The sequence below is a fragment of the Dreissena polymorpha genome, chromosome 1 (genome assembly GCF_020536995.1).
Source record: "Dreissena polymorpha isolate Duluth1 chromosome 1, UMN_Dpol_1.0, whole genome shotgun sequence".
NCBI classification, from domain to species: domain Eukaryota; kingdom Metazoa; phylum Mollusca; class Bivalvia; order Myida; family Dreissenidae; genus Dreissena; species Dreissena polymorpha.
The window spans coordinates 96,988,731-97,014,136 of NC_068355.1; the positions used below are offsets into that span (position 1 = coordinate 96,988,731).

The 25,406-nt window shown below is 34.0% G+C and overlaps 1 protein-coding gene across 1 annotated transcript; it reads left to right on the forward strand.

The window, feature by feature from the left end:
• The first annotated feature begins 42 nt into the window (after positions 1 to 42).
• LOC127841695 (GTPase HRas) lies at positions 43 to 21,376 on the forward strand. The gene is made up of 8 exons (XM_052370761.1): positions 43 to 218; positions 532 to 580; positions 2,916 to 2,944; positions 12,678 to 12,762; positions 15,171 to 15,273; positions 15,447 to 15,486; positions 15,622 to 15,782; positions 16,001 to 21,376. Exons 1-8 carry the CDS (start codon positions 188 to 190, stop codon positions 16,055 to 16,057), a joined length of 555 nt encoding a protein of 184 aa, XP_052226721.1. The 5' UTR covers positions 43 to 187; the 3' UTR covers positions 16,058 to 21,376.
• Positions 21,377 to 25,406: the final 4,030 nt, after the last annotated feature.

The window sequence follows — 25,406 nt, forward strand, 5'->3', positions numbered from 1 at the left end:
TTATTAGATTGTTTGAATTAAAAAATTGTGTCGTAAATCGGAGGCAAAATCTCCGTTCGACAATAAATCTATCAACATAGAAATACACGAATCGGGTGTGATCTAAGAGACGTCGATAACTGTCAACTGTGTTATTAATTTATAACGGACGTTTCTTGTGTGAAAGGCTTTACTTGATTTAAAACAAATGACTGAATACAAACTCGTTGTTGTTGGGGGTATGTATATCGCATATTTATAAGAAACACATGCAAAATAGTCTCTTGATCTGTATTTAATTGCTTACCCCACCCAGTTTGTTTGTTGCACAAATGATACAATTACTGAATTAGTAAAATCAGTACAATTTAAAGCTGTAAAGGAAAACTAGTTGTGCTAAAATTGAAATGATTAAGTTCGTGCAAAATATATGATCACTTGTACTTGTTCAATGGCGATATAATAAGTGTTTAAACAAGCACTGAAGTACAATTTAATTTAAAGTTCGTGTTTTTTCAAGTGCCTAATAATTGTTTCAATTGTTTGATTCAGCTGGTGGTGTAGGCAAAAGTGCCCTTACGATACAGCTTATTCAGAATCAGTAAGTACCTGATAGAAATCATTGTTTTTGGACTGTTACCATCATGTCAGATCTGTAAAAATGTTGTTCCTTATCAACACTTTCTTATACTCAGAGACACATAATTATTTTTGCATTGCCATATGACACAATAAATAATTGCTTATTCAATTATATGAGCTAGTCAATTGGTTGTTGTACATCTAATTTAATGTCAACAGTGCCCGACGTTGTAAATCGCATTGCCTGACTTGCCCATGTTCAAATTGCAATCCCTCCATTCCATAATTCACTGCCATCTTCATTTAAAACTATTTTCTGGCATGAAGAACCACAAAAAAATCATAAGTATATCTTTTCCAGCAAATAAAAAGATAATGTGATATGGTGTGCTCACAGAAAATTAATATTAATCCAAGTTCCAAACAATTTAACTATTCCATAAAAGGTCCATGTTTTTGCAATAGAAAATGCTCAAATATTCCAAATATAAAAATATACAATCGGATACATGTATATATATATATATATATATATATATATATATATATATATATATATATATATATATATATATATATATATATATATATATATATATATATACACACCCAAAGAAACACTGGAACAATTTATTGTGTGCAATGTGTTTAAACTATCAGGGCTTGTTCCCCATCTCTGTGAAGCAGCCTTGGCCCCCCTCATTTTGTGAAAAAAAAGAGTTGCAAACTAATCCAAATTGTATAAATTAAGTTGTGATCTGTTTAAAATTGTGAAAACATGAGTTGCAATCTTGTTAAAATTTTGAAAATTTGAGTCGAAAACATTGTTAAATTGTGAAAATTTGAGTTGCACACTTTGTGAAATGGCAATCCCTGTTATAATGACTTTATTTTTTTATACATTACTATTGTTACGACCTTTCCCAGACTTTAAAACAGTCTGACATGCAGAATGAAAGCAATTACAAAAAACGACACAGTGTATGACCATGAAAAGGAACACATCTTTTATGCAATTGATTTATTAAACATACAGAATGTTGTTATGTTCAAAATGGTCGCTCAGTTATAAGAATGCTTGACTGCGGATCCAAAGATTATTAGTTTGAATCATAGCTTGGCCATTTAATTATTTCTACAGCCATTATCTTTGGAACTTTTATTTCTAGGAAAGATTTAAGTAACTGGCATAAGTAAATATAGTAAGAGAACATGATATTATGTTGGTCAGAAAATAAATTCCCTTTTCATTTTAGCCAATTTACCAAGTGGGTCATGTAGAATATAAAGTTTTGAATTGTAGGTTAACTAACAAAAATTATGACAACTTAAGCAGCCAGATTTATAGCCCACTCTTCATAAAACTAGATTACTAGGTCAAAAGTAAGAAAAGGCTTGTGATAAATTAAAAGGCCACATTTTCATAATATTTGGTAGGAACATTTTTCCCAATGATATCCTGACAAGAGTTTGACATTGGGTAAAAAAAAGGTCACTTATTCAAATAAAAGCAATAGCCTAATGAATTTTGGTCAGAACATTTTTGTCTGGGCCAAGTTTTAGCCAGGGTCATGTGGGGTCAAAGACAAGGTTACTAGGTAGAATGCAAGAACATATGTGAGATATGACTATGAGTCATTATTATGACCGCTCTGCTCCATCAAACAAGATGTCACCATAAGGTTGGGCAGTTTTTCTGATGTGGTTGTAGTAAAACCATTTGAACAATCTTTTAGTAATGTTTTTTACATAAACATGAAACTCGCTCAGAAAAACTTCTTATTGGTGAGCTAAGACATCTTTGACAACTACTTAGTTATGTTTCCTGACCTACAAAATCAATGTTTTGACAGATGGCATGCGCTTATCTGAACTTTGGATATTTGGGGCTTGATTGGGCAATGAAACAAAGGCGCATGTTTAAATGCATCTAGATATCTAAAATGCAAGTGCCGGTTGTAGTGTCAACTTCATTAATTTGGTTTATTTCCCGAATGTGATCCCAAAACTGCATAAACTAGCAACAAATTGAATAATTAGATTACTGGCATTTGCAAACTTTGCATGATCGTCAGAATCGCAAATTGCATTTTCTGAAAAAGTACAATGAGCGTAAAAATTTTAGCGCCATGGCTGGAGACTCTGATTTGATATATTTTATTATTATCTTATTATTTTTATTGCCATAGAAATTTATTTGGTACTTCTTTTCTTTTTTCCCTTACAAATCAATGTAGTGATAAATATATGTCAGAAAATGGCTGTTTTATTGCCTGTTCTTTCAGTTCATGGTTAAATGTTTATATCATAGTAAATGTATGTGTATTTCTGATCGGTCTATCTTTTCGTTTCAGTTTTGTTGAAGAGTATGATCCAACGATAGGTAAGTCTTGACAGCCTTATCATGTGTGACCTTTTATGTCTTGAAAATACAACCACATGAAACAAAGTAAGAGAGCAGTTTCGCTTATTTCTTTGGTTTTCTTCATTTGAATCTGTTTTGTTTTGACACTTGATAATAAATGTAAATGATGACTGCTACAATCAGGCCAAAATTTTTTATTGAAATGATTTTCGGATTTTTTTCCTATAAGTGTCTGGTAGGAGGACGGAACAAAAAAAGAAGATGGGTTACCAAATATGCACTCATTTTAAAAATGTTATGGTATGAAGTTCTTTTTACTAAGCAACCACAGTGATTTTTTCAAACATGTTGATGTGCAAAATGTTCATAATCAGACTGAAGGTCTTGATGTGCCGTTTTTAATTAGTTTGAATTTTAAAAATATCTTAACTTGTTCAAAAGTTATGCAATTTATTCACATGTCTATAGTAAACTTGTTGGTGATTTTTTTATGTTTTTTTTACAAGGAATCCATATGTTGCATTAAAAATACTTTATCTCAACAAACAACCAATAAGCTATTGAGGTTTTAAAGGTCATTTATAGTTTATTGTCCAGTAAAAAGCAATACAGCAGAAAAATACAAATAGCATACTGGTCGGGTACGTAATTCCGGCCACTTTTGGGACTATTTTAACAAAATCTTTTGTTTTAGGCAACTGGTTGAAACTAAACTTCACATATATAATCCTGGGTTCAAAACTCACCTAGCATGAAAATTTCAATAGAATTAGATCAGTGTATGTTACTTTTATGAACAGTAATTAATGACATATAAACTATCAATTTTCGTAGGGCAATTGTACCTAAAAAATCGGCCACTTTTCAGTTTAATCTGCAGGTACAATTACAAAGCAATATCTTTAGACGAATGTCCTCATTTTAAGAGTATTAATACAGGATTACACAAACACAATTTTTGACTTGAAACTTAATATATATGCGACGTTTTTATACCAGTTACTCCCCCTACCTATTTTAATAAATATTAACAGGCCTGCACGGTTAATGGGGAACTGCAAATTCATAAAAAATATTTATTTTCAATAGTTTTAATCAATTTTTACTAACATAGCTAAGAAAGTAAAAACATTTTGTTTAAAAAGTTGACTTTAGTGTCGATTTTTAGTAAACGCTTATATTTAATTCTACAACATGTAAACTATTAGTATTCAAATCAAGGGAGGTAATTCATATATTAAAAGTTTATATTTAGGTCCTGATTTTTTTGTTTTAAATGTATGTTTTTATACAATTAATTAAAAAATACCTTAATAAAAGTTTATCAGAGAGAAATAATAATAATTTTATCAAATATATTTGTTTCTTATATAAGTATAATTTTTTGCATTGGCTAAGACGTCACTTTTCCCATGAGAGAAATATCTTGTGTTATGTTTGAGACATTTTAATGCAGACGTTTACAGTGATATGCTTCTTTAATTTGCAAAATATTGAGAGTAGGGTTGGTTTTCAAGTTGATTGTTCTAAAAATAATCAAAACATGTGTGTTTAGATCATGAAAATGATTAAACACAGGTGGCCGATTTTTTACGTACAGGCCGGAATTACGTACACGACCAGTAATAAAATGCTTGTCAGGGGTTTCACTGGCCCAAAAAAAAGTTTTATCGCGGTGTGAAAACCGTCCGTAATTCCAACTTAATCAATAAGGACAATTATTTAAGGAACCTTACTACATTAATGAATAATGGCATTTACTATATTTTTATTAGTCTGAGAAGTATGTTAATACATAGATAACAATAAGTACCTTCATAAGTCTTAACATTAAAAGCTTTATTTTTATATAAATACAAAAAATCCACTTGATAATACCGGTAATACGGGTGCCCAGGATAATTATTGATCTTCGTGACAGTTTATACCAGGATAACATACTTGCTAGTTCAATGTCATAAAGGAGCTGTTAATCCGATAATAACCCCCATAAACTTGACTATTTTATTTGGACATTCATGGTTTGAAATCGTTTTAAAAACTGTTGATTTTGCGATTTTTGAACTTTTGGTACGAATCAGTTCGGAACAAAACTGAAGTTTCGTATCCATTCAAAATAATGAAAAAACACATATTAAATGCACAAATTCGTCACTACAACTACATTTAACAACACATACAATTTTATTCTCTAAAATATGACCGTATTTGTGTGTAAAATATGGAATGTTTAAAGTAGATAGGCGTAAATGTGTTTCGCTTTGCGAGCACCTGTAAAATTAAAATCGTTCTTTTTTTATTGCTTTCATAATATTTTTTAGTCATTTTCATACTATTAATTTGATAAAATTGTAAAGAAATAATTAAATATTTACTTACAAATTGATTCCATTCAGGATTTCATTTGACGGTGTATACTTATTGGGAAATTAGCAGACTTTGCTGATGAAAGCGTTGCAGCGTTCTTCAACTTCTTGCACAAACAATGATGGCGTATCTGTTGGTAAATTCCAGCACATGTACACGATGAAGGAGGTTCACGTATTAATGTGGGTAATTAAAACTGGGTTTATTATGATGATTTAAACTCATTTGAAGTTGTCTAAAACCCGGCAAGCGTTTCGTGTTTAACAGCCACCTTTTGGCATCCGAAAAAAAAGATTTTTTTTTTTAATTCCGTCAAAAATTGGAGTCGGCGGGTCCGAAAATCATTTTATTAAAAAATTCTGGCCTCACTGTTGTTCTAGCTCACCTGAGCTCATGGTTTCATTTTTACTGTTATGTGCAGTGAACATTTGCCTTATGAAGATTCTAGAGACCACAATTATAATAATTGTGGTCTCAATAATTTATTGCACAATCTTCATGAAACTTGGTTAACCAAAATCAAACTATCATGTCTTAAAGATAGTTTGGTCAATTCCAAACTGGGTCGCATAGGGTCAGAACTAGGTCACCAGGGCAAATAAAATTAAAAAAGCTTTTGAATATTATATTTTTTATTGTGCAATGGCAATGAAACTTGGTCAGAACATTTGTCCAAACAATATCAGACTAATTTGAAACTGGGTTCTGTGTGGTAAAAAACAAGATCACTAGACAGGGTGCAGGATCAACCGGGTTCACAGAGGTTGACACACAGTCTGGACAGAATGTAAACACTATGGTAAGAACTTTTGTTTTGCAAATATCTCAAGTTATTGAAATACATTCACAAAGATCTGAATTACATAAAATATAGATTTAGCACAGTTTATCTTAAGATTTAAGAATAAATCATTTAATTCTTCTGAAATTGGCTCCAAAATTTTACATGTTGAGAAAATGTTGTAAACATAACTGTGTACATGAATGCTTTACAGATAGATTTTTTTGGCCAAGAACGAAGGCTTATAAAATAAAATTGGGATGCATTTCATATTGCACCACTTACCAGTGTGTTAACATCCATTAAAGTGTTAACCCCACAAAGTTACGTGATCCTGCACCTTGTAGATCAAGTAAAGAAGCTGTTAAACTCAAGAAGTCACATTATTGTGTAAATCATTACATCTTGCTCGCAACATTTGATCTAATGATACCTCAGTTAATGTGAAAATGGTTTTGGATGATTGACAAACATATTCAGGGTGCATCTTTCCTTATTATATCTAAGGCCAAGTTGGAAAAGACTTTATGTCTGTTGAACACAAGGCCCCAAGAGGACAGGGCAGTTTTTCTTAAATGGTTATAGTGAAACCTTGTTATGTGTATGAAACTTGTTAGAAACATGCATTGCACTACCGTGTCTATGCTGGCAGCATATGTTTTTTTTCGCAAGACAGAGCTTATATTTATATAACTTGAGAGTTACATGTACCTAAGATACCTGATGAAACTACGACCGTCTTTATCCTAATAAATGCTCCCGCCCTAATAAACGAACCCTATCGTATAATAAAATGAAGGAGTGATCAAAATAGTAGCGCCCCCATTTCTCTGCTGCTAAGGGGTAAAGTAATTGCATTTTATTGACGGAAAATTCTTTTTTTTTTAAATAATAATAATAATAACATATATATTTGGAACAGATCAATGTTAGGATTAAACTCCAACATGCAGGCGATTGTTCATACATTTATCTCGGCCATGCAAACTGTTACAATTCTCACTACGGTCATATCGACAACGGCCCTTTCATTTCCCATTTAATAGGGTGTAGAATTCTTATAAAACTATTTGTGATATGTTTACGATTGCTCAATGAACTTTTCAAAAATACCGGTTAACACATTTTAGGTGTTGGCTCATATTATACCTAAAGGAGGGGGAAAAAACGCGCCCTCTTTGTGATTTGCATCGCGCCTGGGCGCGTTTATTAGGATAAAGACGGTACCTGCTAATGTAGCACTGATTGTTTGCACTATTTTGGCATTAAAGATCCATTTTATAATTTTAAATCATGAAATGCTATATTTTCCCTAAAGGTTTCTGATAAAAAACTAATTTTGTAATCCAATCCAATCAATCCAAACTGTTGTAGTTATGAAAGTCAGCAAGTTATGGTACATGATATTATACAACAAAATTGTGACAATATTTGATTTATAGATTTATAGACTGAAAATTGCTTGAGATCAATAAATTTAAACAGTTTTTCTTAATTAATGATTTAATTGACAGTTTGTCAATAACTTGACCAGTTTGATTTCCAAATAGCATTACATATCACAGCCCACAAGGGATTTTATGCTTGGCAGTCCTGGTTCTGAAAGCAATAGGCCAGACATTGGTCTGGTATACACTCTGCCACTGCTGTGAGTAGGTACAGCCTGCTTTGAAGTGGAATTTCAAGGTTCTGATTCATGGAAATTTATTTACATTATTAATGGTGGCTGCTTGTTCTCATGCTTTGTTAATAGTGACCTGCCCTCTCCTGGCATGCCCTCAAGTCTCTGTGAATAAAGATCCAAATTCCTGAGAAATATTCTAAGATTTTAATTTGTAATGATAAAATCTAAAAAAATGAACTTTTAATGTATTTCATGTCAGTTTTATATGGAGTTCACAGTTACATGTATATGGCATTCACAGTGCGTGAAATAATTGTAAGAGTCCTTGCAGTTTTTGTATACGAAATCTTCAAAACTGCAAAAAACACGTTATCTTATCCATAGGTTACAACTTTGATGTTCTATACCTGCAGTTTCATTCGGATAATGACTGTTGATATGGTATGTGATTTTGAAAAGATCTAACTTGGGTCAGCTTTGTAAGATTAGTTTTTTTGTTCATATTTAGCTCATTACAGAGTATTAAGTCAGTGCTACTATTTTATTTTCACTTAACCTGTATTCCAGTCTCTTTGTTGAAAAACATGCAAAGTACTTCAGGTAGATTTTACTTACATGTAACAATATGGTTCTGCTGTTTTTAGCTAGGAAGCTATAAGAAATCATTTAAGCAGATCATGGGTACGATATTGCTCCGCTCAATGGTAATTTGAATGCCTTAACAAACCATAGTATCAGTACACATGAGAAATCTGTTTAAACAATAGGGTTTTTTTAGCAAAAAGAATACTGGTATAATAAAATAACTTAAGGACATTGAGAGGGGCCTTTTTTATATTGCTAGAGTTGAGCATGGTTTACTTGCTTCGAAGTAATTTGAGCCTTTGCCAAATATAACCCTACCTTTCTATGTAATGCCTTTGATTGAGGTAGCTATTTGTTAACATTGTGTCCCAGAGGCTGCCTTATTCAATTACATTGATTACATGTATGAACTGTGCTCTCTGCTGATTTCTTTCTGTTGCAATGTATTATTTTACTTGGTTTCTCAGGAAGTTACCTCCCTGTAACTATTATCATATCTTAAACACTTCCATTGCAAAAATTGCTGCAGTACAGTCCACACATTTTCCCCAAAAAACGCTAGCGAGTTTTTACGCGGAGTTGGAAAACGAGGTGAACTGGCTAAAACGCTCAGTGTTTCGCCGAGTTTGCTAATACCCGCGGCGTGTATTACTTTAGCCTAGTCGGTAATTGCAGGCAATTTCCGTTCTTATCAGCGACCGCTGTGCAACACCGCATTAGCAGTGTGCTACATGTACTGGGCATGCCAAAAAATAAAAACATTGTTATTTTTTTTTTTTTAAATACTGTGGCTTATAAAAATAAAGATAATTGTATTAAAAATTAATATATGTTTTTATTCACAGGTACGTCAACAATATGAATAAATATATGACACGTATAGCGTTTTGACAAATTAATATTTAATTCATGTAACACAAGAATAAATGTTCCGTTAAATTTCCAAATGAGAATAATAGTTTGTAATCCGAAACACGCTTCCGATTTTTAATGTTAACACGACGTGTTTGTAATCCGAAACACGCTTCCGATTTTTAATGTTAACACGACGTTTACAGTTGCTTCCAATATAAAGTCATCATGTATATTTCCCGACAAAAGCGCGCGAAAATTATGCTGCAATGTAAAAGTTCAAGGTTTATGCGTGGAAAGCATGGGTGTATTGATTTTTTGATACAAACTTTGTAGCGCAGAGAACACTGAATTCTGTTGATTTCAGTTAAAAGTTTCTTTAGCATTTTTTAACACAATTATATCGCGAATAATTGATATTTCCTCCAAATAAATTTCAATTTAAACATGCCGTATCTTTATCGTTACGGTATTTTAGTAGAGTAATTATTGAAACAGTTATTGTACTGTATACTGATCAAAGAGAACATCTGGACGGAACTAGATTAAGTGTTAGGCGTTATGAAAACACACAAAGCTTGTCTACTGACCTATTGTGTAGATGGCTGTCTGTGGTGTTTTGACAAAAGGGATTATAACATGTGTGAATGTCACTCTGCCAATCTCTGTCACTTTGGTCCCTAATTGACCACTCGCCAGCTGTCAATCAAACTCGTCAAATAATCAATAAGATTTTGTTTATTGCGGCCACATGGTCCAACAAACAAAGACTGTCGGAGTAATGGATAAAGCGTTTTATGAAAACACAACTTAGTCGGTGGAGCGATCTCGTATTTGGTGACTGGTCAATTATAAATACCGGTAATTCATTGTTTTGAATGTCATTATTAATATACATATGTACTTGTAATGAATGTAATTTTATTTGAAAATCAGGAAGTCAAACAAAGTAAAATTGATTGTTATCTCGTTAAACACAGAGTTTCCCCCGCGTTGTCAACGCCGAGGGCCGCCGCATCGGCTTATCAATTTTGCCGATCGTTAACCGCGAAGTCCCAAATCATGCCAACGCGGCGTATCTCGGAATTTTCTTAATCTCCCTCGGAGTTACTGCACGCGGAGTAGCGAGGGAAATTGGGGAAAACGCGTGGACTCAGGGCCCTCAATCCATTTTAGGGGAAGTGGGTCGCTACCCTCATGAGGGGGAATTTTCGCGGCGTTTCGCTTTTGTGTTGATATTTTTGCTTACTCTTTCATTATTACATTTGTACATGTTTGCACTCTATTCATTTCTTTTTTCTTAATTTAGTATGTTTGACAAGATAAAATTGAAATAGAATATAGATATAATAATCATGAGACACATCTTATAAAAAATAAATATATATTTTTTAATTTCAGGGGGAATTTTTCCCCCCAAAAGGGGAAAAAGTATACTTTTCAGGTGGGGGACTGCGGTCGAAATTCGGCTACATTTTTGATAGATTGAGGGCCCTGGGACTGTACTGAAAATGTTTTTCCCTAGTGTCCCCATGTATTATCATTTGCTCTATATTTGAAATAAGTTGTCTAAACCAAAAGTAACATAAAAAATGTTACATGTTTGTGCAACACTACATGCACTTGTAACGATCATTGTACATGTTGTACCTATTATTGAACTCTGCAGATCTATAAGATCCGACTTCTCAGGTGTAGAATCTGTCCTCGTTCCCATTAGCTGTTTGGGTTGAAAGTTTGATAACAATTGATATTGGACGCACAGCTTGTTCAAGTTTATGATTTCATATGCATGATTTATGCTCATACTTGCATGACTGGTGTTCATACTTGCATAATTAATGCTCATACTTGCATGATTAATGCTCATACTTGCATGATCAATTCTCATACTTGCATGATCAATGCTCATACTTGCATGATCAATGCTCATACTTGCATGATCAATGCTCATACTTGCATGATCAATGCTTTACTTTCATTATTAATGCTAATATGTGCATGATTTATGCTCATACTTGCATGATTTATGTTCATACTTGCATGATTAATGCTAATACTTGCATGATAAATGCTTAAACTTTCATGATTAATGATCATACCTGAATGATTAATGCTCATACTTGCATGATTAATGCTCATACTTGCATGAGTTATGCTCATACTTGCATGATTATTTATCATATGTGCATTATTAAAGCATCTGCTGGTTGTGGTTTATGAAAATCATCATTTCTTGAGTCTGCAACACATGTATGTTCAATACACTACTATTTCAGTGTTAAATATATGTATGTTAAAGAATGACATTGAATGAAGAAGTCATTAGCATCAGCATCCCTGTGAATATAGTGAGTGTTAATTTTTATCAGCCATTTACAAATGCCGTATTTTCCTTTGTATAGCGCGCAGATTTTTACCTCCAAATTTCAAATAAAAAAGTTTTTGCGCGTTATACATTGATACAACGCTAATCCTGGCTGCTAATTGCAAAAAAATCATTTCGTAATCTTAAATATTCAAAGAAGCTGCCATTTTTTTATTCCAGAAAACTACACCCTATAATCTTATAAACTGAAGGGGCCGTTGTCGAAACAACAAAAAGTCAGTAACAGCAAATATGGACAGGGTAGCATTAGTTATTTACAAAAAATAAAATGTTTGCATAAAGTATGCAAACATTTATTTGTCTGTGTTTGTGCTTTTCTACGACCATTTTTGGTCCAATTCAGGTAACCGTAGGTGTGAACAGGGACTTCTTAAGTGTTTTCCAGTTTGGTCCAGGTTTTTGGCGACTTCATTGTTCATCACATTCACACCTGTGTAGTGCAACAAACAATAACCCAACTTATCCAACATAATAGATTAACAGTTTTACGTCAATACTGACATATCTCACTAACTGTAGCCCTGTCTCCCATGCGCCACTAAGTTTTATTCAGCATTCAAATTTAAAGCCCATGCTTTCCCCGAGGACAAATGACACAATATACATGAATTCTTATTTGTTCATGTTTTACATGAAATGCACATGGCCTGTTAATCTGTTGCTAGAAAATTACAAAATTGTCAGAAAAGTATAGTGCTATGCAACCTATGCTCCTAATCATAATGACGCTTCCTATTTTGAATGCTTAAGTAAGCTTTCCAATGCCCCGGATTATTGGATTGTGCAATAGTAAAATGGCGGCCATTTTCGGTCCGATTTGGTGGTTTTATTGTCTTTAAATATTTTTTTTTCCATTACTGCCTTAATAAAACAGCCTGCGCGCTATACATGGGAGCGCACTATACAAGGAAAAATACGGTATTGGAAAAGATCTTGAACGAAATAGAACAGGGAGGTGTTTTGCTCCCCCCCCCCCCCGACTAAAGTACCCCCCCCCCCCCCCACACACACACACCCTCCATTTGCCCCCCTAATCCCTTTGCCCCTCTGTCCCCAAAAACACTTAACTTGTCCGCTCCCATTTGCGAGTGAAGTTGAAGGTAGGAGGAGCGTTTTTCTTGACTAATAGTGTAATGTATTTGTGTTAATGCAGAGGACTCATACCGAAAGCAGGTTGTGATAGATGGGGAGACATGTCTGCTGGACATCCTGGACACTGCAGGTCAGGAGGAGTACAGGTAGGTCAAGCACAACAACAAGGCTGTGAGCATCATAACGCATAGATGGCAAAGTCTTTTGGGAAGACATTTTGATAAGCACTTGAAAACTTTCGAAGTGCTTTAAAGTTAGTAAACTGTTCAATTGTTCATGTGAGCTCTTGGAAAATGCAGATAACTGATTTTTACACATCTATAAATAGCTCTGCTGGGAAAACTTGAAAAAAATCTAATGCTTTCCTTCATCTAAAAATGTGAATCACAGGAGGTGACAATATGTGTGCCTATGTCATTCTGTCTCATAAGCTGGGTCTTGTAATGATATGTTCAAGTTTGATAAAACTCAGTACTGTAGAATGTGAGAATTATGTTCTTCACCATAGGTCAAACGTCAGATGACTGTTATTAAACTAAGAATAATGCATTATACTGTATTAACTTGCCATGTACATAAGATACGAAACTTTGAACTAAAATGAATGGCAATTTATGGTTTATGTGCAATATTTTTGTCACCAGAGGTCAAAATAATATTATTGTCTTCTGAATGAATCTTTAATATAATGGGTGTATTTGGGAGTTATAGTATATAGATGCACGCAAAGAATGAGTTAAGAATTGATAATATTGATTGAAAGCAAACGCCATACTTTACATTTGGATTGTTTAATTTTGAAGATCAAAGGGTACATACATGTATGTTGTGGTATATGAGGAACAGTGTCGTTGATTGTTGAGTATATTTGAGTTAGTAAAGTTGTTTTAATCAACCTAGTAATATAAATAGATTCAAACAAAATCAAATATGAAGTTGCAATTGTAAACACAGTTGCTTTATTGTAAACATTATAAGTGTTGAAGTAATTGTTGTAATCTTTAACTAAGTGTATTCATCGATCATCTAACATATTTTGTTTTCACACTGAAACTGGTACATGGTTGTTTTTGTTGCTTAAGTGTCATACACCATAAAATCGTGCTGTTTATGATATATATAAATCCTTCTATGTAACTATTAATAAGCCATTAAGTGTTTGGGATGTAGGTTTAATGGTGTTTGTTATAAAGAGATAGTGATATCTGTATCACAGCCATTATTCATTGACTGAATTCCCAATTCTGCAATCATCTTGTTTTTTTAAGTGCTTAGCACGTATGACCTACCGGTACTTAATCTTTTAGTGAAACCTCTCTATTAATTAAGTGTTATTGTCCCCTACTGGTGAAACCGGAGGGGACTTATGGTTTGCGCTCTGTGTGTCCGTCAGTATGTCAGTCAGTCAGTCTGTCACACTTTTCTCGATCCTGCGATAACTTTAAGTTCATCATATTTTTATGCCCCCCTTCGAAGAAGAGGGGGGTATATTGTTTTGCACATGTTGGTCCGTCCGTATGTGCGTCCATCTGTCCACCAGATGGTTTCCGGATGATAACTCAAGAACTCTTAGGCCTAGAATCATGAAACTTCATAGGTACATTGATCATGACTCGTAGATGACCCCTTTGATTTTGAGGTCACTAGATAAAAGGTCAAGGTCACGGTTACCGGAAATAGTAAAATGGTTTCCAGATGATAACTCAAGAACGCTTGTGCCTAGGATCATGAAAGTTCATAGGTACATTGATCATGACTCGCAGATGACCCCTATAAATTTTCAGGTCACTAGGTCAAAGTGATCCAAAATAGTAAAATGGTTTCCAGATGATAACTCAAGAATGCTTATGCCTATTATCATGAAACTTCATAGGTACATTGATCATGACTCGCAGATGACCCCTATTGATTTTCAGGTCACAAGGTCAAAGGTCAAGGTCAAGGTGACCCGAAATAGTTAAATGGTTTCCTGATGATAACTCAAGAATAATTAAGCCTAGGATCATGAAACTTCATAGGTACATTGATCATGATTGGCAGATGACCCCTATCGATTTTCAGGTCACTAGGTCAAAGGTCAAGGTCACAGTGACAAAAATGTATTCACACAATGGCTGCCACTGCAACTGACAGCCCATATGGGGGGCATGCATGTTTTACAAACAGCCCTTGTTATTTTTCAGATTTATTGTTATCAATTTGAACCGGTGCTTAAGATAGATTGACCAAAGAAAAATAACCTACATGAAGAAGTATAAAGTATATGCATTTTTTTTAAATTAATCAATTAGTTTTTTAAAGGAAACATGTAGAAAGATTATATTGTTTTTCATGAATTTTAAATAGTTTTTACAAAAAGGTATGCATATCTGGAGTTTTGTTAGTGATTTAAATTGTTTTATTAATGAATAATAGATTCTTATAAAAATGAAACAAAGAAAGATCTTGTACTCTCATTTAATTCCATATTGGAATGCGAGCCCTTTTTATAATTTGTATGTTATTTAGCTTGGTAAAAACTAGCAGTTTGTTAGTATTTATGTTAAACTTTCAGTGCAATGCGTGACCAGTACATGAGGACAGGAGAGGGGTTCCTCTGTGTGTTTGCTGTAAACAATGCCAAATCTTTTGAAGACATAAACCAGTACAGGGAACAAGTAGGCTAACCTTTTCACTGTTTTTTTTTTCTAAAAATAAATTGCATTTCTCTTGAAGAGCTTCAGACTTTTTTGGTTCACAAAATCTGACTTTGCTATTATTGAAACATTGAAGCAATTTATTTTTCCATAAGGGATTTTATTGAAAGTGAAATGTTAATTTGTATTTACAGATTAAAAGAGTAAAAGATGCAGATGAAGTCCCAATGGTTTGTAAGTACAAGTTTGTGTCTCATACACTTTAAAATCAAGCTCTTATTTGCGTCTGCTTTCCGCACCTTTTTACATAATGAAATAAACAAAACAAATATTTCACAGAACTAATGGGTATGCATGTGTCATTTCCAGTGGTAGGCAACAAAGTAGATTTACAGTCCCGCTTTGTGGACACCCGACAGGCCAAGCAGATTGCAGACAACTATAATATTCCCTATGTGGAGACTTCTGCAAAGACGCGGCAAGGTGTTGATGATGCTTTTTACACCTTGGTTCGAGAGATCAGAGTTTTTGTGAGTAGTTTCTGTCTGTCATTTGTTGTTGAAATGATTATAAAGATATGCATTTATATGTTTGATAATGTTTCATTTTAAACAGTCAATATCTAAAGTATCTAAGAACTGTTTGATGCTTTATGTCATCATAATATAATGCGACTTCTCTGACATTTAAATGATGTGTAACACAATTGAATACATCAATATACTCACCAGTTCTAATTCATTTTCAGAAAGACAAAAAAGGGAAGTCAAAGAAGAACAAAAAGAAAACCTGTGGAATGTTATAATGTCATTGTCATATCTTGCACATGTCTTTTATTATGTATTTTACAATAATTAAGCTTGCTTGTGTAAAGGGCCCATATGGTAACTAAAGCTACATTATTTCTAAACTGTGTGTATTTTAGAACAATTAGGTGACCATGACGATTGATTACCAGTATTTAAGATTTTCGAAAATTGACTTAATATTCTGTTAAAGGTAATAATCAAAACTTATTTGACCGTTAGTTTAAAATACATTAAGTATGCAACGAGAAGGTTGAGAAATCAGATAAGTTATTTGATTGTTCAAAATGTAAGGTGCAACATTAAAAGATTGTCTGCTTGTTTTATTCATGTGAGCTTGCTCACATGATATTAACTGTGTCCACAGACAAGGCTTGAATATTCATATGTAGTGTTCAGAAACATAGGTGGTTTGCATGCGGCTATGATATTAATTAGTGAAACATCATTTTAAATGGAAAATAAGACCGTTTTCTTGGAAATCACTGAACACTTGAATAAGTTATGGCTGTTCAAAGCGATGCACTCTGTTTTCTGATCATTTTTAGTTGAATACCTTGTTATAATAAAAAATATTTATATTTGATTGTGATGTTGTTTTAAAGAAGTTGATTTTTCATTATAATTTGATTATTTTTCAAATTAATATCATAGCAACACGCTAACCACCTGTGTTCAGAAATGGAATCATGTTTGCTTTTCTTTCAATTTTCCTATCATGTTAAGTGATCTTTGCAAAAACATTTACCATGTAAGAGAAGTTTGCTTAATAAATTAAACTATTATTAATGATTTATTCTTTTAAGCAAACGTCATTGTTTGTGTAAATTAATGAATTAATTTCACATGCATATTCTTTTATTTATGTGTTTAATTAAGATTTATATGTTGTTATTGTCTTTCATAATATTTTCTTACTTTTTTTGATATAGTTTGTTGTTGTCTTAGAAATAATTGCACCGAGTATATTGCAAATTGTTGCACCTGATTGTTGGCTTTAAAAATATGGTTTGGATCTTTCAAGAGTCTGTATAAAAAAAGGAGTCTTACTAATAAGTGTTGTATTTCAAAATCAGTGTTTTTGTTTAAAGAAAATACAAACCAAAACAACACATCACCTAGTAGATGTTACTTGGCAATTTGTTTTATTATGAGAGATCTATTGTTAAAATTATGTTTTTTTTCTAAACTTATTTTTAAAAGTGTTGTAGTGCTTAATATTATTTTCATTGTTTAACTGAATATAGTTTATTTAATGTATTCCTAATGTTCTTCACTTATCATCATAAAGGGGACATGTTTAAAGATGAACAATTTTTGTTGCAGATTATGCATAGAATAATTATGTTTAACAAAGAATCAAAATAACTATTGGGGCATAGATATATCCTGTAAATGTTGTACTGGTTGGGTTAAAATTATAAAGCTTTGTTTCTGTTGTTTGTGAGAGTCTTTGTGAACTTTCTAAGTCACATGTTTTGTCAAATTTCTATGAAACTTACCTAGAATATTTGTTCTAAAGATATCTCGATCAAGTTTGAAAATGGTTTCGGTCTCCCTATAAAACAGCAGACGGGTTGGGCAGTTTTCATTGAAAATGTTTTTTGTTCAAAGAAAAAGATGTTGGCCAGTTGTGGGACAGTTTTGCTTACATGGCTTGAATGCCAAGTGTCTGTTGGGGACTCTATTTAAGACACATTTTTTTGTCCTATGTTCCTGAAACTTACCTAGAACCTGTGTTCTAATGATATCTCAAATGAGTTCGCAAATGATTCTGGTCCATTGAAAAACAAAGCAAGGGAATGTGGCTGTTTTTTTATGCCCCCCTTCGAAGAAGAGGGGCTATATTGTTTTGCACATGTCGGTTAGTTGGTCGGTCAGTCCACCAGATGGTTTCCTGTTGATATCTCAAGAACGCTTAGGCCTAGGATCATGAAACTTCATAGGTATATTGATTATGAAAGGCAGATGACCCCTATCGATTTTCAGGTCACTAGGTCAAAGGTCAAGGTCACAGTGACTCGAAATAGTAAAATGGTTTCCGGATGATAACTCAAAAATGCTTAAGCCTAGGATCATGAAACTTCATATGTACATTGATCATGACTGGCAGATGACCCCTATTGATTTTTAGGTCACTAGGTCAAAGGTCAAGGTCACAGTGACTCGAAACAGTAAAATGGTTTCCGGATGATAACGCAAGAATGCTTAGGCCTAGGATCATGAAACTTCATAGGTACATTGATCATGACTGGCAGATGACTCTATTGATTTTCAGGTCACTAGGTCAAAAGTCAAGGTTACAGTGACTCGAAACCGTAAAATGGTTTCCTGATGATAACTCAAGAATAATTAGGCCTAGGATCATGAAACTTCATAGGTACATTGATCATGACTGGCAGATGACCCCTATCGGTTTTCAGGTCACTAGGTCAAAGGTCAAGGTCACAGTGACAAAAAACGTATTCACACAATGGCTGCCACTACAACTGACAGCCCAAAATGGGGGCATGCATGTTTTACAAACAGCCCTTGTTTTCTATGGCTTTAGTGAAACTCTAAAAGTCAAGGTGCATAGAACAAGTTTGTTCCTTTGGTTCTGAAATGAACGACTCGGGTGACCTATGGCTCATTTTGTCTATGAATGTGTTCAAATAAAATAATACATTTTTGCCTCCAAGAGTTGTTGCGTGATTGGTATCAACATTAATTCAATTATAAATATATTATATATTACCATAGGATATGTTGACAATTGACCAAGATAGGAAATCACATGATAAGTTCGCAACTATGTATATTTCTGATGAATTGGGAATACAGAATATGAAATAAGCTTTGCTATGGGAAAATGGGGCTTTATGCAAGTGCTTAAAGTGTTGACCCAGATTAGCCTGTGCTGTCAGCACAAGCTCATCAGGGACACCACTTGCCACTAAGAGTGAAATTGGTTAAGAGGGGACTTCCTTTACATGTGAAATTCCATAAAAAAGAAAAGTGTCATCCCTGAAAAGCATGTGGAGACTGCACAGTATAATCTTTTATAACACTTAAAGCACGTGTATCAAGTCTAGTTTTCAGAACGAGGCTCATGTTAATTCTCGTGGGTACGTGTTGCTTTTCTGCGTGTAAATAATGGTTGTTAATAAGCCAGTTTTGTTGCTCAGTCATTGACATGTAATTCCATGAATATTGTACTCCAGTGTATGCGAAACTATTGAATAAGTGTTTGTGCTTCATTGCAGATAGAATCATTTGTCTATCACATAAAAATGTTATTAGTTTTTGATGTTTAAGGTTTATGTTATGTAACATAATAAAAGACTGTTATTTAAGAAACACCATCTGTAAATTTAACTCTTTCAGTGCTTGAACCGAATTTTGAAGGCCTTTGCAAACAGTTTCAATCTAGATGTGACGCCACTGAACGTGGCGTCTTATCAGGATCCAAACTGTTTGCTATTCTGATAGTATTCTTTGAAATTTTTTTGAAGGAAATGCTAATTTTAGAAATTCAGCAGACGACATTTTAGCAGACAACAAATTTCCCAGCATGCAAATGGTTAAACAGATCATGTAACCAGAATTGTAAAGCATCATCACAGTGTCCAATAAAGCATAACATAAAGTGTGATAATTTGAAAAAGAAACTTTTAAGTGAAACTTAATCAGAATTAGCTAGAGGAATGTTTTATACCATGAAACTATTTAGTTATGGTCACTGGCAACTGGCCAAACAATTTTACTGTGCATTTTGCAATTATTGAAATATCACATGTAGTATGGATTAGAATTATGTTGTTAAAAACAAAACACACTGTAACTGTTCCATTTAAATAATCTTGCGTTAGAACTAAAAATGAACTCAATATTTTTTTACTTTTGATTAGTGATTCAATGAATTGAAGGTCATTGGTGTTGTTAAAACTTATAGCAAATGTCTTTATACATGATAGGCGAGTTAAGTGTCAACATTAGCTGTCACCATTTGACTTGTGATTGTGATTTGAGGCGTTCTGTGGGATAACCCGGCTAAAAGAATATGCAGAAAGTTGCGTGGCATATTAGCCTGTGCAGTCTGCAAAAGCTAATCTGTTTCTACTTTCAGCCTAGGCTTTATTTCAGTTTGAAAGAGGCTTAATTTAAACAAAAGGTTCAATTAAACCCAATAGTGTTGTCCCTGCACTGACCATAGTGTTGTCCCTGCACTGACCATAGGCTTATCTGAGCCAATACACACATGCATTCAGCCGTGTTTTCTCTCACTGCCGCTCATTTAATATTGTTATCTGTCTTTTCACAAGTTTGACCTTCTAGCACCTGCCATGTGGCTATCAAATTCTAGCAAGCTTTTATGGGCTTAATCTTCAAAGATAAATATGCCCAAAGCCTAACAACAATATATGTTGGAGTAGGCCTGAAATCAGTCTAAGGCCAAGGAAGACTCTTAATACCAGGAAATGAATGGCAGAGACTTTAATGTTGTGTAGGTCATTAACCAATCAGTACAGATAAGTTATTTTAGGTAGTCTAAGAGAATCAAAACTAAAAGATAAGTTATTTGAGCAAGTCTAAGAGAACCCAAACCTTAAGATAAGTTATTTGAGCAAGTCCAAGATAACCCAAACCTTAAGATAAGTTATTTGAGCAAGTTTAAGAGAACCCAAACCTTAAAATAAGTTATTTGAGCAAGTCTAAGAGAACCCAAACCTACATATAAGGTATTTTAGTAAGTATAAGAGAACCCAAACCTTAAACCTCAGCGAGTCTTAAGTTTGTTTTGTACAAAACTATTTAGTCGGTCATTTACCTAGTATTCTATGTATCCAACATGCATTTTCTGTAATAATTGCAAAGGGAAACAAAACAAAAATGGTTGAAAACAACACTAAAATATAAAAATACATCACTATACATGTTTTTCTGTATTTGTCAATTTAGAATTCACAATCATTATTCAGATTGGGATATATTTAGTTTGGGAAAAAAAGTTTGGTGAATTGATCATTGTGTGAAAATAATGCTTGAAAAGCGGACCTAGAGAGGGCCATATGTAATGCAGCACATGTTTGTATCATCATTTTGTACATGTATCATGTAAACTTTTATACTTTTGGTCATTGTAAACTTTGTTTAAATATGCAGTCATGGCATGTATAAATTGTGACCACGGTGTACACCATAGGTATGGAAAAGTGTTAAATATATTATCAGGTGAACAGTTATTTTTACAATATTTTGTAAACTTTTAATTTGTCTTACATTTCCTATTCTGCATGTCTTTAAACATTTTTGAATTAATAAATAATAAAGCTGTATTGTCTTGTTTTTGTTCTATCAAACAAACTGGATTATTGTAAATCATGGTAATTTTGATATGTGCTAGAGATTTTTGCAATGTTTAAAGAAATCTGGCTGTGTACAAATCCTTATTTTATCCTTCTTGCTCTGTATAGCTGTCACAATGGCTTATTGGTATCCATACATAGATCCACAATTGGGGATTGGTATATGTATCATCCATGGATATAAGACACAATTGGGGATTGGTGCATGTATCATCCATGGATATAAGACACAATTGAGGATTGGTTTATGCATCATCCATGGATATAAGACACATTTGGGTATTGGTGTATGTATCATCCATGGATATAAGACACAATTGGGGATTGGTATATGTATCATCCATGCATATAAGACACAATTGGGGATTGGTATATGTATCATCCATGCATATAAGACACAATTGGGGATTGGTATATGTATCATCCATGCATATAAGACACAATTGGGGATTGGTATATGCATCATCCATGGATATAAGACACAATTGGGGATTGGTATATGTATCATCCATGCATATAAGACACAATTGGGGATTGGTATATGTATCATCCATGCATATAAGACACAATTGGGGATTGGTGCATGTATCATCCATGGATATAAGACACAATTGGGGATTGGTATATGTATCATCCATGCATTTAAGACACAATTGGGGATTGGAATATGTATCATCCATGGATATAAGACACAATTGAGGATTGGTTTATGTATCATCCATGGATATAAGACACATTTGGGGATTGATGTATGTATCATCCATGGATATAAGACACAATTGGGGATTGGTATATGTATCATCCATGCATATAAGACACAATTGGGGATTGGTATATGCATCATCCATGGATATAAGACACAATTGGGGATTGGTATATGTATCATCCATGCATATAAGACACAATTGGGGATTGGTATATGTATCATCCATGCATATAAGACACAATTGGGGATTGGTGCATGTATCATCCATGGATATAAGACACAATTGGGGATTGGTATATGTATCATCCATGCATTTAAGACACAATTGGGGATTGGTATATGTATCATCCATGGATATAAGACACAATTGAGGATTGGTTTATGTATCATCCATGGATATAAGACACATTTGGGGATTGGTGTATGTATCATCCATGGATATAAGACACAATTGGGGATTGGTGCATGTATCATCCATGGATATAAGACACAATTGAGGATTGGTTTATGCATCATCCATGGATATAAGACACATTTGGGTATTGGTGTATGTATCATCCATGGATATAAGACACAATTGGGGATTGGTATATGTATCATCCATGCATATAAGACACAATTGGGGATTGGTATATGTATCATCCATGCATATAAGACAGGATTGGGGATTGGTATATGTATCATCCATGGATATAAGACACAATTGGGGATTGGTATATGTATCATCCATGGATATAAGACACAATTGGGATTGGTATATGTATCATCCATGGATATAAGCCACAATTGGGGATTGGTATATGTATCATTCATGTATAGAAGACACAATTGGGGATTGGTATATGTACATTGTATCATCTAGACACACTTGGGGATTTGTATATTACCAACTATGTACAGAAGACACAATTGTGGATTTGTATATGTATCATTCATGTATAGAAGACACAATTGGGGAGTGGTATATGTATTATCTACCGGGGTATGCATATAAGACAGGATTGGAGATTGGTATATGTATCAACCATGGATATAAGACACAATTGGGGATTGGTGTATGTATCATCCATGTATAGAAGACACTATTGGGGAGTGGTAAATGTGCATGTATGGTCCATGAATGGAAAACACAATTGGGGAGTGGTATATGTTTGTGTATCATCCATGTATAGAAGACACAACTAAGGAGTGGTATATGTGTGTGTATCATCCATGTATAGAAGACACAATTGGGGAGTGGTATATGTGTGTGTATCATCCATATATTGAATACACTATTGGGGAGTGGTATATGTAAGTGTATCATCAGTGTATAGAAGATGTGTATCGTCCATGTATAGAAAACACAATTGGCGATTGGTATATGTGCATGCATCATCCATATATAGAAGACACTATTGGGGTTTTGTATATGTGCATGTATCATCCATATAAAGCGGACACTATTTGGGTTTGGTGTCTGTGCGTGTATCATCCATGTATAGAAAACACAATTGGGGATTGGGTTATGTGCATGTATGGAAAACACAATTCGGGATTGGTGTATGTGTGTGTCATGTTCATTTGTGTTAATTCATTATTTTGCATTACAATTTTGAAATAATCTGTAGCAAATTTTAAGACAGATGAGTTTTGAGTAGTGTTATACCTGCATGTGTAACAATTAGGAGACTTTGAGTTGTGTGTTATACATGTACCTGCAAGTGTTCCAATGAGAAGACTTTTAGTAGTGTGTTATACCTGCAACTGAAATAATGAGGATACTTTGAATATTGTGTAACACCTTCATTTTTAACAATAAGGAAACTTGAGTAGTGTGTTATACCTGGAACTGTAACATCCGGGAGACTATGTTTTGAGTATTTTGTTATACCTGCATGTGTTACAATAAGGAGACTTTGAGTAGTGTGTTTTATCTGCAAGTGTGACAATGGGGGAGACTTTGGGTTGTTTGTTATGTCTACAAGTGTAACTATGAGGAGACTTTTAGTAGTGTGTTAAACCTGCAAGTGAATCAGGAAACTTTGAGTAGTATGTTATACATGAAAGTGAAACAATGAAGAGACTTTGAGTAGTTTGTTATACCTGCAAGAGTTACAATGAGGAGAGTTTGATAGTGTTATACCTGAAAGTATAACAATCAGGAGACATTGAGTTGTGTCTTATACCTGCATGTTTAACAATGAGGAGACCGAGTTTTGTGTTATGCCTGCAAGTGTAACAATGAGGAGACTTTGAGTTGTGGGTTATACATGCAATTGTAACAATGAGGAGACGTTGAGTTGTGTGTTATACCTGCATGTGTATTAATGAGAAGGCTTTGAATTGCATGTTATACCTGCAAGCTAACAACAAGGAGACTTTGAGTAGTGTTATACCTGCAAGCGTTACAACAAGGAAACTTTGAGTAGTGTTATACCTGCAAGCGTTACTACAAGGAGACTTCGAATAGTGTTATACCTGCAAGCGTTACAACAAGGAAACTTTGAGTAGTGTTATACCTGCAAGCGTTACAACAAGGAGACTTCGAATAGTGTTATACCTGCAAGCGTTACAACAAGGAGACTTTGAGTAGTGTTATACCTGCAAGCGTTACAACAAGGAGACTTTGAGTAGTGTTATACCTGCAACTGTAACAATGAGGAGATTGTTTGCAGTGAGTAATAACTGTATCATGATTCAAAACAATCAAAAGATAAATTTGGACATGATTAATCTTGAACAGACAGTAACTTTATGATGTAATTTTAAAATGACTTACCAGACATTTTCACCATCTTGACACATTGTGTCACTTGTAAAACCAATTTCAAAAAGTTCATTGTAACTCTTAAAGATGAATGCTGACTTAGAGGCATCATACAGCTTGCGTAGACTGTGACTTCATCAGATAATTATCCCCACGCTTTTTGAAAAGCATGGGGATATTGTGGTTATCTCTGCCGTCTGTCCGGTTGTCCGTCCGTCCTGGCCACTACACTATAAGCACTAGAACCTTAAAACTTACACACATGGTAGCTATGAGCATATGTGCGACCCTGCACTATTTGGAATTTTGATCTGACCCCTGGGTCAAAAGTTATGGGGGTTGCGGTGGGGCCGGGTCAGAGATTTTCCCTCATTTTTTTAGGTTATTTTACATTAACTTCTTCATTTCTACACCGATTTACTTTAAATTGATACGAAACCTCTCTTATGACAATACGGTCAATCTCAACTATGCATGGCCCCATTACCAACACTGGTGTGCCCCGCCCACATAGACCACACCCACCCAAAATTGCCTTTTACTAT